The sequence below is a fragment of the Euleptes europaea genome, chromosome 6 (assembly GCF_029931775.1).
Source record: "Euleptes europaea isolate rEulEur1 chromosome 6, rEulEur1.hap1, whole genome shotgun sequence".
NCBI classification, from domain to species: domain Eukaryota; kingdom Metazoa; phylum Chordata; class Lepidosauria; order Squamata; family Sphaerodactylidae; genus Euleptes; species Euleptes europaea.
The window spans coordinates 104,949,528-104,966,685 of NC_079317.1; the positions used below are offsets into that span (position 1 = coordinate 104,949,528).

Genomic DNA, 17,158 nt, shown 5'->3' on the forward strand with positions numbered 1-17,158 from the left:
CTTCCTAAATTGGGGAGCAGAAGCTCGAGTCCGCTCATTCACAGGAGGCTGAGAAATTTCTTTCAAGCTTTGGGGAGGTAGCCCTTGTTTCAGTGATCCAGAATCTATGGGAAGAACCTGGAACCAATTGCTGAGCAACAGAGGATCAGAATGAGTCCTGATTTTCCTGCTCCTGTAGGTCACATTCCTCCTGGGTTGGTTGCTCATCCATTTGTGGAGATTCCTTACTCTCCTCCTCCTCTTGCCCCCTAAAGAGTGCTTCATGAGTTCTGTCCATTAATTCTTCACCTTCCTTTATAAAATAGAGTGTGGCAAGCGTGCCTCAAGTCCCTGTATCTTTTCCTCTAGTACAGTGGTCGGCAATTTCTTTTGAGAGCCAAATTTCTTAAACTTAAACTATATAGGTAGCGACGAGCACTGCCCCAATGGCTCAGCAGAATGTCCCTGGACCGCGGCGGGGGACGACGACGTAACTTCCCTCCCACCCAATTCCCTGAACTCAATGGCGGGGGTGGGGAAGCCTGGCCTCTCATCTGCGCACAACCCTCGCAGCCTGATACCCCCCTTACGCAAGAGTACCGCGGGGGGGGGGAGAGGGAAGAAGCCCGATTCGAGCCGAGGAGGAGGATCCAGTCCCAAACAGGGGAGGGATGATAGGCTTCCCGGCTACTCAAGCCTCCTCCCCGACTCGACCAGGCTTCTTCTTCTCCTTGCCGGCCCATCTCCTCTTCCGTAGTCTCGAATAATGGTGGCAGTGGAGGAAGAGCTCAGGACGCCTCCTACTCCCGAGTAAAAAAGGGGAAGGCAGCCTGGAAGTAATGCCACCCCCAGCATCCAGGCCTCTTTCTTTCTCCTCCCAGTCCCCAATTCGGCCTGTCTGACTCCCCTCCCCTAACCCAACCCGGCCTCCCTTCCTGTGGCCTGAATGCGAGGAAAAGAATAAGTTGTCTTTCTCTCTCTCCATCCCTCCCTCCGCCGCGGCCATCACAGAGGGGAGGCCGGCGAGGCCTTCGCCTCGGTCTCTCTCAGGACTCACCTCAGCAAGGCCCAGGGAGGGGAGCGGGTGCGCGAGAAAAACAAGAGAGACGGAGCCTCCACCGGGATAGGCAGAGGGGGGAGGGGGCGCTCCCTGGCCTCACGCGCATGCGTGTCACCCTTCGAATCCCCAACCGCCACCCGGCCCGGCCGACCGTCGCTCTGGCCGACCGACTGACTGAGCGCCCGCTTGGGTCTCTTCAGGCGACGCCTCCGGCAGATCCCTTCCCAGCCTCCTCGCCGGGGCTTGCAGCGCCGCCGAAGTCATCAGCAACAGCAGGAGCGCCACCGCCGCCTCCTCATCCTGCGCCGCCGCTTCCTAGGCGCCGGGACAAGTGTGACTACTGCGGCTGCTCTGGGAACAGGGCCCTGGACCATCTCTCCGCCATTTGCCCCCCGCGCCTTCCGTCACTGCGCCTCGCACGACTCAGCCTCCCCTCCGTGGCCAATCGCCGTCCGCCTTGTTCAGAGGACCAGGCCGGGCGGTCGCCACGCATGCGCTGGCTCTGGCGTGGCGGGAGGGCGCATGCGCAGGGGAGAGGCTGCTAGGATTTGTAGTCGGCTTAAGCCCTTCGGGGAGCCCCTTTCGGAGCCTCTGGAGAGTTGGGGTTGCGCCGCGCTGACTCAGCGCACCGGCAGTTTTCTTGATTGCAACCTCGGGAGCAGCACTCAAGGGGCCAAAGAGCCACATGCGGCTCGCGAGCCGTGGTTTGCCGACTACTGCTCTAGTAGAACTACCAACTTACACTTCCTGCACGTGTAATTATTGTCACCCTCAGGTAAGAATGCAAACATGCCACAGACCCTGCACGTTACTGCCTCAGCCCCCTCACTAGCCACACTACTGTGATCCATTGGTGAAGTTCCTAAGCTTTTTTCTAGCACTTCTCTGACTGGTCCCCTGACAACCGCTTGATGAAGCAAAAACACTCAACACATTAAAAATGGTGAAGCTTTTCAGAAGCTTACAGGGTCCCCAGGCCAGACCCCTTTGGCTCACGCCTCTGGCAAGCGCAGCCTTTTAAATGAACAACTCTTAGTCCCATCCCTCAACAGTCAACAGCAGAGGGTGGAGCCAGCAATTAACCCCAGTCACTCCAACCCTCCTCACTCAGGAAACAGCAACTCTTTTGAAACTGGGTCCTGCAGACTCACAACACAACTGCCTCTGGCGAGCGCAGCCTTCTAAATTTATACAAAGTGAGAAATACTTGCATATATTCTTTAATTTGCTTGCATAATTTAGACTTCTGTAGCATATAATTTGGGTTAATGTGGAGATTATTTCCAGCTAATGTCCTGGATCCTGCCTGCCACCACTAAGACTCTTCTTCCTGGCTCATAAAGCACTGCATTGCTGATAGCTAGCCATTCACTTGCAAGCCCGTTATACCTTTGGGATGGGGGAGGCTTGGTGAGCAAGATGTTAACGTTCCTTAGTGTTTGGGTGAGAAGTACTTTTGAAAAAGTCACTCATTGTGTGACTTTTATGATGGTGTGTAGCTTTTACAGAAAAGGTTTACAAGAATTGAGCAGCACCTTATAAACTAGAATTGCTGCTTGATTCTGCCATCTAGTCTGAGGTCACTGGAAACTGAGCTGCAAATCCAGAAGAAGAGCATGGTTTCAGGATAAAAAGAACCCCAAACCCTGACAGGTAGAATGCTTCTATCTGGATAAACTTGCTGTCTATGGGGGGGAAAGGGTTTTTTACCTGGGAGAAATACTCAGACGTGTGAGTTTCGGTTCCCTGTTCCTGAAGCTGTAGAGTCCCTGGAGGGCTATACCGCATGCTTTTTCTGCATTGTATAGACTGGCCCGCCCTGACCTGGATGGCCAAGGCTAGCCTGATCTCGTCAGATCTCAGAAGCTAAGCAGGGTCAGCCCTGGTTAGTATTTGGATGGGAGATCACCAAGGAATACCAGGGTTGCTGTGCAGAGGAAGGCACTGGCAAACCACTCTGTTAGCCTCTTGCCTTGAAAACCCCATAAGGGGTCGCCATAGGTTGGCTGCGACTTGACTGCACTTTACACACACACACACACAGACTGGCCCAGATTCTGTACATGAAAGGAATTTTCTTTGACTTGAATTTGTCACCTAGGTAAAAGAGCTGCTGTTAAGAGGATTTGGAGGATCCAGTCTTTCTGCTTGATATTTCAATTAGAAGTGTAATGACGGATGCATCTGTTAGGGCGGCAGCCTTTCTTCTTTCTTAGGTTGCTGCGCTTGCTAAGTAGCAAAGTAGGACAGGGAAAGTCAAGGAAAGGTTTGTCCTGTAATCCTATTTTTAAAAAAAATCCTCTGCAGTGTGATTTTCCCATCCAGACTAAGATATATCCACAGTCTTGCAGGAATTAGAGAGCACAGATGTACAAATGGAGTTAAGAAGTGTATGTGTTAGGAACTCCAGGGAGTTCTGGGTGGCGCTAACTTCTTTACCTTCTTCTCTCAGAGGCACCCGTTCTTTCGACACATCAACTGGGATGACTTGCTGGCCAGGAGTGTTGACCCACCTTTCCGGCCCTCTTTGGTAGGGTCACCACCCTTATTCCCCCTTCCCCCATCTCCTTGCTATTTCACTTTCTTGGCCTTTTATCTTGCTCTGCAGCTTGGGAGATGGTTTATGGAGGGAGACTGAGCAAAAGAGGCATTGATCACAATCTGCTCCTACCACATTCCCTAGATTGACTTTGCCATGATTCAGTTGCCAACTTCCTTTTAAAACTGTGTGCCTGTCCTCTTGCCTTATGCATACTCAGTTCTTTGGTTGCTTTCCTCTATGCCAGTTACTAATGATGTATATGTAATTGGGCTGGGAGATAATTTTATTTTGGATTTAACCTCTTGTGGCAATTTCAGTCCACTTTTTCTATCTTTGATACACAGATGATGTGTGGTGGCCGGAGGGACAGGGCTGTGCGTATAGTCATGAAAACGAATTAGAATCCCTAGTGGCTCTTGAGTTTACATTGAATTATTGGGGAAATGTTACCACTTTATCTGTGATAAGATGACTAAAAGGATATTAAGTGGTAACTAATTCATGTCAATTGGTCTTGTGTATGTTACTCAGGAGAGCCTTCTAAATTGGGGTGCTAGAGATCTGTGTTCAAATCTCCTGGCATCTTTAATTTTAAGTGAAAACAGTTACAAGGAGACCTAATTTTTAACTGGAGTGGCTGTGCTGCCAGCAGAAAAGGGCTTAACCCTTTCCCCCCTTGTACCATTTCTCAGATAGAAATTGTATGCACATTACTGTAACTGCTGCAGAGAAAAAAGACTGGAAATTCATCACTTTCTTTTCTGGGACTAATTACACTTTAGGATTGCTTAGATGTATTCAGGAAATATCATGATGGGGAGGGGGAAGAGTTCTTACACAGATGCTTTTGAAGGAAAATTAAAGGAAACAGTGTGGTACAGTGGTTAACAATGGTGGTTTGGCGTGGTGGACTCTGAACTGGAGAACCGGGTTTGATTCCCCACTCCTCCACATGAGCGGTGGAGGCTAATCTGGTGAACTGGATTTGTTTCCCCACACCTACACACAAAGCCAGCTGGGTGACCTTAGGCTAGTCACAGCTCTCTTAGAGCTCTCTCAGCCCCACCTACCTCACAAGGTGTCTGTTGTGGGGAGGGGAAGGGAAGGTGATTGTAAGCTGGTTTGATTCTGCCTTAAGTGGTATAGAAAGTCGGCATATAAAAACCAACTCTTCTTCTTCTTCTGAAGACTGTGTCACAGATCTCCAGGGCCTCATCCATGGGGTTTGTTGAAGATATGGCATGTCTCTCATGTTCTTCCCAATAAAGCCTGTGTAGTCAGCATTATAGTGATGTATGAGGTCCCATGCTGTGAAACGACTGCAGGTTCTTTTTTTATCACGGCACAGTCATCTTCCCCTCCTGTTACCACCTACAGCAATCAGAAGACGATGTCAGCCAGTTTGACACCCGCTTCACTCGCCAGACACCTGTGGATAGTCCTGACGACAGCTCCCTCAGCGAGAGTGCCAACCAGGCCTTCTTGGTAAGGGATGCCTAACAGAAGATACAGTGCCGAGAAGATGGGGGTATCAGAGCCCTCCTTGAGCTACTCTGAAGAGTTGCCAGATCCCAAGCCGGCATTATGGCACTGTTGACCATGTGCTTTTTCTGTAGGGATTCACTTACGTAGCCCCATCAGTATTGGAGAGCATCAAGGAAGGCTTTTCCTTCCAGCCCAAGCTACGATCTCCACGTCGTCTCAACAGTAGCCCCCGCACACCTGTCAGGTAAATGCTGGAGTGAGGCAGAGCCAGATGGTTACTTAGAGTCATCATCCTTTGGGACTGGATTAGCAGGAAGGGGGGAGGACATCAGAAGTCCTTGCACATCAGAAGAAATGCTGCTTCTGGTGTGCCCTTCCCGGGGATCTTCTGTGCTGATGACTCTTCCCATTTGGGCCTCAGAGCTAAAAGTATCATGGGAAGGCTTTGGGAGGTAGGGCAGAGCAGGATGGTGTGGATGTGGCCAAGCAGGTAATCAGCTTAACCTCCTCTTTTGCAGCCCAGTGAAGTTTTTACCCTTTGAGGCCTTCAAGCCAAGCACAACTGTGGAAATGATGGAGCTGTCATCCCCTCCCCTCATGCCTGTGCCAGAGGTTACTGCCCCACTGCCCATCAAAACGCCATCAGGTGCCAAGAAGCAGAAGCAAAAGGGAAGCCGAGGGAGGGCACGGTAGCTGGGCCAATAAGGAAATAATTGGACGGTCTGCCTCCCCATGGGGCATTGCTCTCTGCTTGCTGGACAGGGCATGGCAGGGAATAGAGCTGGACCACAGGGCCTTTTGAGTCCAGCTGAGGAGCATGTGGTCTTCCTGTTGCAAGGGCCGGCCTTCCTTCCCGGCTGCAGAAGCCCGTGGTGCTGGTGTTTCCCCGTTGTGGGGAACTATCCCTACATGAGGTGCTTTCGATTCAATGTATAATGAATTACGGTGGGAGTGGACAAAGCTTAGGATGGAGAAAGGACCAGTTGCAAGGCACCTGCCGACAGCTGGATATATCTGCCTCCTTCTAGCAGTGTGTGTGCTTGAGTGTGCATTGGGACTGGGAGGGCTCTGCCAGGGGATCACAGTGGAGGTGTAGGGGCTGGCTTCCCTCACTGCTGCTGTATCTGTGTCAATTATAGGTTTAGCATTTACTAGGCGAGGGAAGATCCCTTTGCCATTGGTGGCTGGATATGACCTTCTGGGTGGAGTTATACCCTCTCCATGGGTCTTTATCTGTCCTTTGCCCAGAAAACACCTGGTACCAAAAAACTGTTGCCCTCCCCCCTTTACGTTTGCCTAATGGGCAGTACAAGGAAAGTCCTCTCCCATGGCCACAATCCACTTTGCTTCATACCTTTATATTCTTGGCTACGAATGAATCCCAGGTATTGACAACCAAATTGTTTTGGTTAGATGCATGCTCAGAAAATGGGTGCTTGTTGAAAGGACTAATAGGTAGTATTAGCACTAGCACTGTGACACATATGAAGTGCTTTGAAGCCTCAAAAAGACCTCTGTCGAAGCTAAGTGCAATTATTATAGCAAGAGACCCAGCGACCCATTACTGGTGCAGGAGGTGTGCAAACGTATTCCTTCTGCTTTATTATCACAAGGAAGGTACATTCCCAAAATGAGCTGCCATTTTTGAGGCAGGTGAGAGCAAGCGAGTGAAGGGTTGTAGTTACAAAGAGGGAAGTGGGTAGAGTGGTCCCTGATGAGCCTCTGCCATGCACTAGGGTTGAGATGGGGTTCAGTCTATGGAAGTCATCAGAGGTGGGGCTGCTGCCCAACACTACTTCAGTCCATAGTTGACCTTGCGGAGAGTCTGGCTGTGCTCTTCTTGCAACTTCTAGAGGGTGGTGACGTGGAAATGCTTGCCACTGTCCTCCCAGGCTGCTGTCCCAGAGAAGGAATGCAGATCACTAAGTAAGGCCTCGGCGCTGCCCTCTGTTGCTTTTGTACCATCTTCCTCAGGAGGGTGCTGTAGCTCAGCCTCTTCAGGGGTCTCAGAGTTGATGCTGTCGTTGAGGTCTTCCTGCCTTTCCTCCTGGTTGTCTTCCTGCTGGAGTTGCTCCTCCGCCTCCATGTCCTGCTGCTGCTCTGGCTCCTCAAGCTCTTCCACCCTCTGCTCCTCATCCTGGGGCAGCTCCCCCCTGAGTGCCTGCCATCGGCGGATCAAGGCTCCCACCAGACGTCGGGGGTGGCACCTCCCTTCCGAATCACGGCTCAGCCTGCGCAAGGCTAAGAACAGTAACACAAGAAGGAACAGCAGCAGACAGAAGAGAAGGCTCACGGTGGTTGAATCAGAATGACTGCTGCTGCCTTCCTCTGAAGCCTTTGTGTTCTCCAGAAAAACTGGAAACAGCAGGAGCAGTACAGAGAGAGCATGGGGGAACTGGAGACCCTATGGGAAGAGAGGAGCCAAGATGAGTCACTGTCCCTGGGAGGCCAGTGCTAACACACAGTCCTAGTTATCCTCTTGCCTCTTCCACCTCTGGAGAGGCTACCATAACCATGGATCTTTGAATTCTGCTCTTAACTCCTAATTATGCAATGTTAACTGGATTCTACAAGAGACTGTTGAAAGGAGGAGGGGTATAAATGGGCAGCATGGGGAGCTGTATGAAATTACAAGGCTTTATGACTGCTAAAAGACCCTTTGTTTTTTTAATGTTGACCAGAAATGTGTATCTTTAACATCACTTAGCGTAGCCAGGAAGGCTGGAGTCATAAAAAGAGAATTAATTGCATTCCTAACTATCAGTACTTTTCAAGCTTTCTATTAGATGCTGTAGTAGACTTGATAATAGCTTGACAGCCTCACTGTGGATTTATAGACTACCTGCTATTTCCTATTTGCATTTATTCAAAGGAGTGAGAGAGATGGTGGTTTCAGTACATGCTCCGTCTCTGGTCATATCCCACAATAAGGCTTTACCCCCCATGACACTCAGGGCAGTATGTATTCTGTGTCAAAAAGAAAATTGTGGTGCCAAGAAAAGCTTAATAGTGTGAGCTGTATACATTATGCAAATTAAGGAAAATTGCATGTACATTTTGCATAATTTACTGTGGTTTTGTTAGTCTGGGGGACATGTGAGGAGCTATGCCAGGTTCTCAAACCCCACCCTGGGCTTCTGGAAATCTTGGTGAGCCACTCTTCTGGCTTTTGAGTAGGCGAAGTAGGCCTTGTCTACTTGCTTTTTGGACTTATGGCTGTGAAGATATGCTTGAAACATACTCTTTTAAAACATAAGCTATTGAGATTCTCTGTTCTGAGTCCACTCCCCCACTCTGTGGGGCTTCAGTACTCTTCATGGAATCAAAGCCTGCACCTTAATAGTTTTTGGAGGGAGCAATTGTTATTGTGGGATGCTTCTGTCTGTACTGGTATTTGGCAGAGTACAGGAATGACAGTCCACTAACAGGGAGATGAGTTTTCCCAGGGCCCCCTGATGCATCATGTGCCTCATGGCCTTTCTCATACTTCTTTGCCTGCTGACCAGATGGAGAAGATGTCACAGGAACCTGCCTTTGTACTGAGTCAGACCACTGGTCTTTCAAGGTCAGTATTGTCTACTCTGGTAGCAGCTCTACAGGGTCTCGGTCTTTCATGCCATTTGTTACCTGATGGGCGCTAACCTGGGGCTTTCTGCCTGCCTAGCAGTCGCTGTACCACTCAGCCCTTGTGCACTGCTGTTTTACTTTACTGGACTGTGAAAAGGTGGCTCTGCCACGATGAACTTCCTTATAATGGAAGGTTAGTGTGGAGGTGAAGTGGTCTGCTGTGAGCATATGGGTGGCATAAGATACCACAAGGGCACTATTGCTTCAGCCTTTCCTATCTAGCTCGCCAAAGGGGCTGCCAGACTGGTGGCAGAGTAATAGAGAAAAAGATTGTGGTGGGAAACTGAGGGAAAGCTCCAAATTGGACTAGAGGCTGTGTTTGTCATAGGTTTCCAGCTCAGCACATTCTCTATAAACTCTAGCCAGCCTATGCCTTTGCTACAGCTGATTAATTTGGCACATGCTGACCACCAGTATGGCAAAGATTTGTTCTGATGAATCAATTCTGGCTTGGGTTTAAATTTGCTTTTATACTCTAAACAGTTAAAAGCTCACCAATTGCTGTACAAAAATGTGGTAGTGGTAGAGAGACAACATCACCACCCTTGCGATCTGTATAGGAAGGCCAAGGTTTGTCCTCTGTGGGTTGCCTGGGTAATTCAGAATCCGCTTAGCACCAGAACTTTAGCTCCTAGCCCACCAGCATCCCCCTCCCCTGCTGGCAGGCCAGAAGCTCTCTTTATGGCATCTTGCTGCATGAGGGTCACAAGTCTTTTTTTTTCTTGAACAGACATGTGTGATAAAGGTCTCGTGTTCTTAACTGGTCCCTGCTACATTTGCTGCTGTGTGTGGGCAGGCGTTCTCTAGACTTGCCGTTCTCAGCAGCTGCTGCTGTTTTCTCACAGTTCTGTTCCTTTCTGCTCACGCTAGCCTTTATGTGCATCCTGGAGCTCTGTTTTCCTTGTATTTTGTTGTGTCTTCCACATGATGGTGTGGTAATAGAAGCAGATAGGTTTAATTGGTACAATGAGGTAAGGAGACGTGGGCCTCCATTGTAACCCAGCCCAACCTGCAATATGTTCATCAGGAACAGGAGAATCCAGGGGAACAGCCTGTGTGATGTCAGTTTACACATCTTTTCTCAGGCAAGTCGTAAGGCTCCACCTCACACTGCTGCTGAGGGGTTTATTTGTTTGCCGTCAAATCACATTTGACTTACGGCGACCCCTGGTGCGGTTTTCAAGGCAAGAGACGTTCAGAGGTGGTTTGCCATTGCCTGCTTCCACGTCACAACCCTGAAATTCCATGAAGGCCTCCCATCCAAATACTTGCCAGGGTTGACCCTGCTCAGCTTCTGCAATCTGATGACATCAGGCTAGCCTGGGTTATCCAGGCCAGGGCGCTGAGAGGTTAAATCTATCTAAAGTGTAGCCCTGGTCCTCTTCATTTACATAAATTATCCTGACATCTAAGAAAGGTTACATTTATTTAACCTAAATCTAGGCTGAAACCCCTGGAGGGGGAGCAGTTTGTTTGCCTACATCCTGCAAATCAGCCTCTTTTGCAGTGAAGTAGAGGGCTTCTGTTGGGCAACTTTACCTGCTTAACCATTTGGCTGGGGCTGGCAGGAATTGTGAAGGAGATGTTGTGACATTAAAGCTTAGAGCAGAAGCCCCCAATCTTTTTGAGCCTGTGAGCACCTTTGGAGTTCTGCCACAGGGCAGTGGGTGCAACAAAATGGCTGCCTCCAGACTTGGAGCCAACCACAAAATGTCAGAGAGTGAGTTTATATCGAACTCTAACAGTAATACTTCAGCGTTTCAGGCAGAAGCTAACAGGATGTCTTATAAAGTGAGCATATTGTTTTAAAAAATTTCCTTGTTTACACACACATTAACACAGTGAAGATCCTTGTGTTGTGGTGGCAGTTGTTGCCGAAGCAACTTTTTATAAAAAAAATCTGCACAGCCAAACAGACCTCCAGAAGCTCTTTCTAAAATCACACATCCATGGGCACCACATTGGGGATCCTTGGTTTAGAGTGTTGAGCCAAAAGTGCACATGAACACATGAAGTTGCCTTATACCGAATCAGACCCTTGGTCCATCAAAGTCAGTATTGTCTACTCAGACCAGCAGCAGCTCTCCAGGGTCTCAAGCAGTGGTCTTTCCCATCACCTACTTGCCCAGTCCCTTTAACTGGAGCTGCCGGGGATTGAACCTGGGACATTCTGCCTGCCAAGCAGATGCTCTACCACTGAGCCACAGCTATGCTGCTATAATGACAAACAGAGGAAGGCAGCTAAAGGAAAAGGCTTCCACAGAAAGGGATTCTGGTTCTAGTGTGTTTTAAGACTGCTAGCATCAGCACTTCAATGGGTTAAAATTACCATTCTACAGGGAGAGTGCAGTTCTGCTTTCTGTGTGAGTAAAGATAGCAGAAAAGGTTTCCAGGGCTGTGGGCATGTTTAACTGCAACTTCTGCAGCACACGCAAATTGCCGGTTTCCAATAGAGCATTAGGTGGGTGGGTTCCTCCTATGTGTTGCTGAGCCTTGGCCAAGGCAATTGTTTTCTTACCAGCCCACTTCCTACAGCCTTTCCTTCCCCTTCCGTTAACTATAATGTCAATTAAAGGCCTTGCTGGGCCCTCTGCTGCAGTATTTATGAGCGACTCTGCCAGGCATGAAGTATGTACCTATCAGTAGAAAGGTCTTTTTAAATGGAGAAAAAAATAGGGCAGAAACACCCCAAAGTTGCCCAGAAAATAAGAAATGTAGCTTTGCTCCTTTCTATGCTGTTCTCGCTAGGCAGGACTCTCAGCACCTCAATGTAGTTTACAAAGCACACTAGGCTCAATTAGTATTGACCAGCAGTAGAGCTAGCCTGATCTCGTCAGATCTCAGAAGCTAAGCAGGGTTAGGGGTCAGCCCTGGTTAGTATTTGGATGGGAGACCACCAAGGAATACCAGGGTTGCTGTGCAGAGGAAGGCACTGGCAAACCACCTCTGTACATCTCTTGCCATGAAAACCCCAAAAAGGGGTCGCCATAAGTCTGCTGCAACTTGACGGCACTTTACACACAGAAAGAGAATCAGCACAGCCTGCATTATTCCCTGCCCCCCAATGGAGGGGAAATATAATTATAACAAAGGCCTATAAGCGGTTCAAAAGATATAGTGTCTAGTTTTACAACCCCAAAATGCTTGTTGTTAACTAGACATCTTGGGTACTGGACTGAAGAGAATGTGATGCTCCAAGGCTCTTCTAGAATGTTGTCATTTAAATTTTTTTGCGGACTATGCCTTCCTACTTTAGCAGGTGCAGCACATTCCCCTCCACAATAAAAAAAAATCTCTAGAGCAACAGGATTCTGTTATAAAGACCTCTGCATTTTTTTTCTGGAAGCGGGAGATTGTGTGGCATGGCGGCACCTAACCAATCAAGGCTGGGCATGCCTCCATCTTGTGCATTTTGCTGCAAGTGGTAGCTTCCTGATCTTCTCTACTTTGTTTGGAGAAGAGAAAGCCTAGGAGATGTTACTTAAAACCAGAGATAAGCAAGTGGAGGAGTTAGATTGTAGCAGACATCAAAGATGTAAGGGTTTTCTCCCCAGCAAGATTATCTAACTGATATGAAGCCCTGCCAAAGACGGCAGAAAATCACTTTTTAAAATCCTCTACTAAGAATTCTCACTATCTTACTTTCCTTTGACTCCTCCCTGCTTCTGGTACAGCTACCCAAGGGTGTATAGCAGCATGGGGCATGTGGTCTGGATGTTGGGTTAGAAATCAAGGAAGTCTGTGTTAACTAAATAAACTTTATTACTACAATATGCAACTCAAGAGCAAATACAGTATAGTTCTAGTTTGCAGTCTAAGAAAGTAAAAACATGGGGAAAGTTACTAAGCTAGGTAAGTCATTTTCTGAGCATCTGCCCCCCTTTTTTTGCTGGAAGTTAGATTATAGGTGTATGCATAGCAAGGATGTTAGTCCTCTTGGAGTTACACAGTAAGGGACAGCTCCTTTTCAGGTCTCCCCCCCATGTGTGTCAAATGAGGTATTGGGCAACCTGGACTTGGGGTTCTGGAGCCCAAAACCAATCAAACCCAGCTTGCCCAATAGAAAAGTGTTAACATATCAAAGAGTTGCTGTGTTTTCTCTCCCAGTTGTAAAAGCAAGCGTATTCGACCAAAAGAGACTCTTCCTAGTCCCAATGGTTTTTCTTGGGTCAGTAAATCTCCTTGTCAGATATTTGCAGTCTCTGCCACCATTACCACCCAACCTTGCTGGATTTGACCATCTTTCCCTCCCCTTCAAATCCATCTCCCTCTCCACACCCCTACTGGACCTGGCTAGATAACTTACCATTCTGAATCACAGGGCTGTCTTCACTTGGATGCTCTGCATAGAACTTTGAAGAAAATGAGACTTTGCAAGCAGCAGCTTTGTGAAAAGCGAGGTGGGGGAGCGCTTCCTGTGTACGCACATATGAGCAAACACACATGTGCAGGGAAGGTGAAGCTGTAAAGTGTCACTTGCTGCCTTATGCAAAGTTTGCAGCAGTATCACCCATCTCTGTATTTCAATTAGTGTAGAAACTATTTTAGGGAGCAGGGGAACTTCCTTAATGTCACTTGATTTACAAGTGTGATATATAAAATTGAGCTACTAGGTCATGTATCGCAGGGAAGGAGCCTGGAGAGGTACCAACTGTTCAGGGTAAAACTCCATTATTAAAGCTAAAATATCTCCCATTCTACTTAGATACCACAGTAGAGGACAATATTAAAATATGCTTGCTATCATTGTACTTTTAAGCTTATAGCTGATTCCTATAGGACTTTTTAATATTTCCATCTGAATGTATGGAATTTGTTCCTAGTATTGAAAGGATAGCCATTGAAACTGAGGTGGTAATATTTTTAGAAAGTCAAGTTGTAGTAGTACTTTGGATTCCACAGTGATGCAACTGTAGGAGAAAGCAGGAGTACAGCAGTGACAGAGAGCTGAATATAAATAGCATTTCTTATAGAAAGTCCCTGCGGACTCTCAAGTGCCATTCTGCTTTGGGCCCTACAAGAGGTCAGGATGCTCAGTGGCTGTACTGGGTTTCTGCCTGGCAGCATCCTGCTCTTCAAGCCCACCAAGCTCCCATAGGGGTGTTCCTGTCTTCTCGCTGGGTATCTGTGCCACCCCCAGTTGGTCAATTAGTGTATTTCCTACTAAGAGGGCTAGTACTCCATCTGGGTTGCATTTATGGGCTCCACTTAATGCCCACATCTGCTTTTGTTCTGACTAGTTTTGCAGGGACAGCTTACTACATTTTCACACTCCTGGGGATTAGCGATTTATTGACCAAAAGCCTCCCTTCCCACTCACACCCTTTTCAGTAATGTGTTTGAATCAGGCTTATTAAGGTTACCGAGAACAAATTTCCAACACTCAAAATAAGAAATGTATTCAAAAGTCCACACATGCATACTCTGGACAGCAACAGATCAAGCAAGGCTACATAGTAAAGATGCATACACACATTACTCTGTCCTTTATCTGAATGTTCTCTGACTGTTGTTGTTGACTTTTTTAAAGTTACAGTGTTGTTTGAGTCATCCAGTACCTTGAATATTTGTCTGGGCTGCCTGGCCTTTGTTACCTCCACAGGGTGAGGGCAACCATCAGGATGGACTCCATGTGTGAGAGCATCTTTCTCCAAGGTATCCCCAAATAAAATCACCCGAAATGGGCATACGTCCCCTTGGGTACAGGGAATTTATTCCTTTTTTTTTCTCCCCCCCCCCCTTGTGGGTCAGTCCTTCCTTTCCAGTCCCTCCCTGGAAGATAGATGTCACATTCCTGTTAATTCACAGTGGGTAGCCGTGCTAGTCTGTCTGGCAGGGTATGAGCTTTCGTGAGCCTCAGCTCACTTCTTCACTTCAGCTCACTTCACTTTCTGAAGAAGTGAGCTGTGGCTCACGAAAGCTCATACCCTGCCAGAAAAATTTTGTTAGTCTTTAAAGTGCTACTGGACTCTTGCTCTTTTCTACATTCCTGTTAGGTCATGAGATGTCCCTTTGATTGTTCTCTGCTGGCTAGAACCACCTGCATAACCAAGCCTTAAATACTGGGTGCCTGGGGAAGCAATTGACTGCTCTCCTGTTTTCTATCCTTGTACTGACAGAGAAACTAATTAGAATGAAGGTGTGTGGAGGGGGTGCGATGTAGCCCAAAGTGCAGTGCATTTCTCCACAGCATTTACCTTAAAGAAAAGGTAGTGATAGAATATTTCTCTACCTTGTCAGGAATTCACAACCACAGGGTGACCACAGTTCATAAGCAGTACCAACCCGTGATACAGTGTTTCCTGCTAACTCAGGCAGCAGAGCTGTCTCAACGGGTATCAACCACAAGCTTCCTGCCAGCCCTAGAACAGTCTCTGCTGCTTGATCTGAGAACAGGAAGAGCAGTGCACCTGCTGCCCCACACAAAGCATCTCCCCACTGCTCTGCTGGGGAAAAGAAATACTCAGCTACTACCTACAGCATGTGCGCGTTACATAAGATGGACTGGGTCTGTTACTTGGAAGGATCCGGATGGCACAAAAAAAAATCAGCACATTGACTCTGCTCACTCTCTGATACAGAACGTCTTGAATGGAAGGGTGGCTGCTGCACAGTTCCAGACCCGAACATACGCATGTGCACACAGCATGCTACATTTCACTTGCATACAGAAACTTGGTTGGAATAGGTGTAGAGCAACTCAAAGGAATAATCTACTGGCACCAAAAATGTTCAAGTGGGTCTTTTGAAACATGCACACCTTGGTGAACACAATAGTTCCAGTTATTAGTCTTCCTATATGAAATGCTGAAGCAGAGTCTTTCCTACAGGCATCCATCAAGAATATACGTCTTGTTAGAAGAGGGATCTGGTTTTTACAGTCAAACTTCAGCTTAGCTGAATGCAGGAAGTGGTATATCTGCAGAGACCATGCTAGCTTATGTGGGAGGCTACTGTCTTCATGTCCTAGTTATAGGCTTGGCTGGAGGCCTCTGGCTGGCCAATATAGAAAACAAGAAGCTGAACTTTTTTTTTTTTTTTAAAGCAAGGAATAAACGGATTTCTAAGGGAAGATCGGGAGCTGGCAGAGAAGCTAAAGTGAGTTACTTGCGCTTGTGTTCACTGGAAAGTGTGGGGTATGTACTCAGGCCACAGCCACTGTTTTCAGGAAAGGAGTCTGAAGAACTGTGCCAAATTGAGGTGATGAGAGATGTTCTTAATGGAGGAAAGTATGCAGTGGGGTCCCACAAGGATTACTATTGGTGTTGGTGCTATTTAATTTTTTCATAAATGATCTGGAACTAGAGGTGAGCAGTGTAGTGGCCAAGTTTACAGGTAACCCAAAAATTTTCAGGAGATTGAAAACCAAGGCCAACCGTGAAGAGCTCAATATGGCAAATGAAGTTCAGTGTTCATAAGTGTAAGGTGATGTACTCTGGGACAAAACAAAATCCCAACTTGAAATATATATGCTAATAGGCATGTGAAGTAGTTGAGACAAGAGAGAAGGATCTTGGTCATAGCTGAGAGCAGCAGTAAAAAAAGCCAAATTCTATACTGGGGATTCTTAGGAAAGGGACTTGGAAATAAAGCAGCCAATATTATCATGCCCCTGTGTATAGATCTATGGTGCAGCCTCATATAGAATACCGTGCAGTTCTGGTATCTCAAAAAGGACACCAAAGCCCTTGACCAAGTACAGAAGTGAGCAAACAAGATGATGAAGGGGTTGCAGAGTCTGGGACTTTTCAGTTTAGAAAAGAGACAACTGTTGGGAGGCATGGCAGAAGAGTATTACATTATGCATGGGGTTGAGAGAGTGCACACAGAACATTTTATCCCTCTCCCAAAATACTAGAATTCAAGGGCATCCAATGAAGCTGATGGGCAGTAGATTCAGGTCAGACAAAAGGATATACTTCTTTACTCAACAAGTGATTCAAATGTGGAATTTGCTGCCACAGGCATAGATGGCTTTAAAAGGGGATTAGACAGTTTCATGAAGGATGTGCTTTCCAGTGGCTACTAGCCTTGGTGACTAAAAAGAACCTCCACAGTCAGAGGCAGCAGACCTCTGAATACCAGTGCCAGGAGTCAAATTCAAGGGAAGGCCTTGGTCTCCATGCCCTGTTGTTGGCCCTCCAGAGTAACTGGTTAGCCACTGTGAGAGAGGGTGTTGGCCTAAATGGACATCTGGTCTGATCGAGCAGGGTTCTTATGTTTTATGACCCTTCAGATGATCAGACACTACTTCTGTGCGTTTCCTGCTGTCATTAATGTAAACGCAATCACCTTAAAATGGCCTATCAGAGGCTCATGCATTTGTGGAGACTTTACCCCTAATTTATCTCCAGAATCACAAGAACAACAACAGACATCTGCAGAGAGCTGTGGCTTTATAAAGACGTTTATTTGGAATGAAAATAAAGATCTTGACCCTGAATAGTTATTTTCCCCTCACCCCA

General features: G+C 47.4%; 3 protein-coding genes across 3 annotated transcripts in view; 2 read left to right on the top strand and 1 right to left on the bottom strand.

Moving 5' to 3' along the window:
• Nucleotides 1-5,902, top strand: part of RPS6KB2 (ribosomal protein S6 kinase B2) — a 32,539-nt gene extending 26,637 nt beyond the window's left edge. Inside the window, exons 12-15 of the mRNA XM_056850947.1 lie at nt 3,492-3,569; nt 4,959-5,066; nt 5,198-5,310; nt 5,585-5,902. Coding sequence (XP_056706925.1) covers nt 3,492-3,569; nt 4,959-5,066; nt 5,198-5,310; nt 5,585-5,759 — 474 coding nt within the window. The 3' untranslated portion in view covers nt 5,760-5,902. The remainder of the gene's footprint in view (nt 1-3,491; nt 3,570-4,958; nt 5,067-5,197; nt 5,311-5,584) is intronic.
• Nucleotides 1-17,158, top strand: part of CARNS1 (carnosine synthase 1) — a 211,244-nt gene that overhangs the window by 58,615 nt on the left and 135,471 nt on the right. The gene's annotated exons all lie outside the window — the stretch shown is intronic.
• PTPRCAP (protein tyrosine phosphatase receptor type C associated protein) lies at nt 6,786-13,122 on the bottom strand. The gene is made up of 2 exons (XM_056852029.1): nt 13,000-13,122; nt 6,786-7,470 (listed from the first exon to the last, which is right to left on the bottom strand). The coding sequence occupies exons 1-2, from the start codon at nt 13,000-13,002 to the stop codon at nt 6,916-6,918; spliced, it is 558 nt and encodes a 185-aa protein (XP_056708007.1). The 5' UTR covers nt 13,003-13,122; the 3' UTR covers nt 6,786-6,915.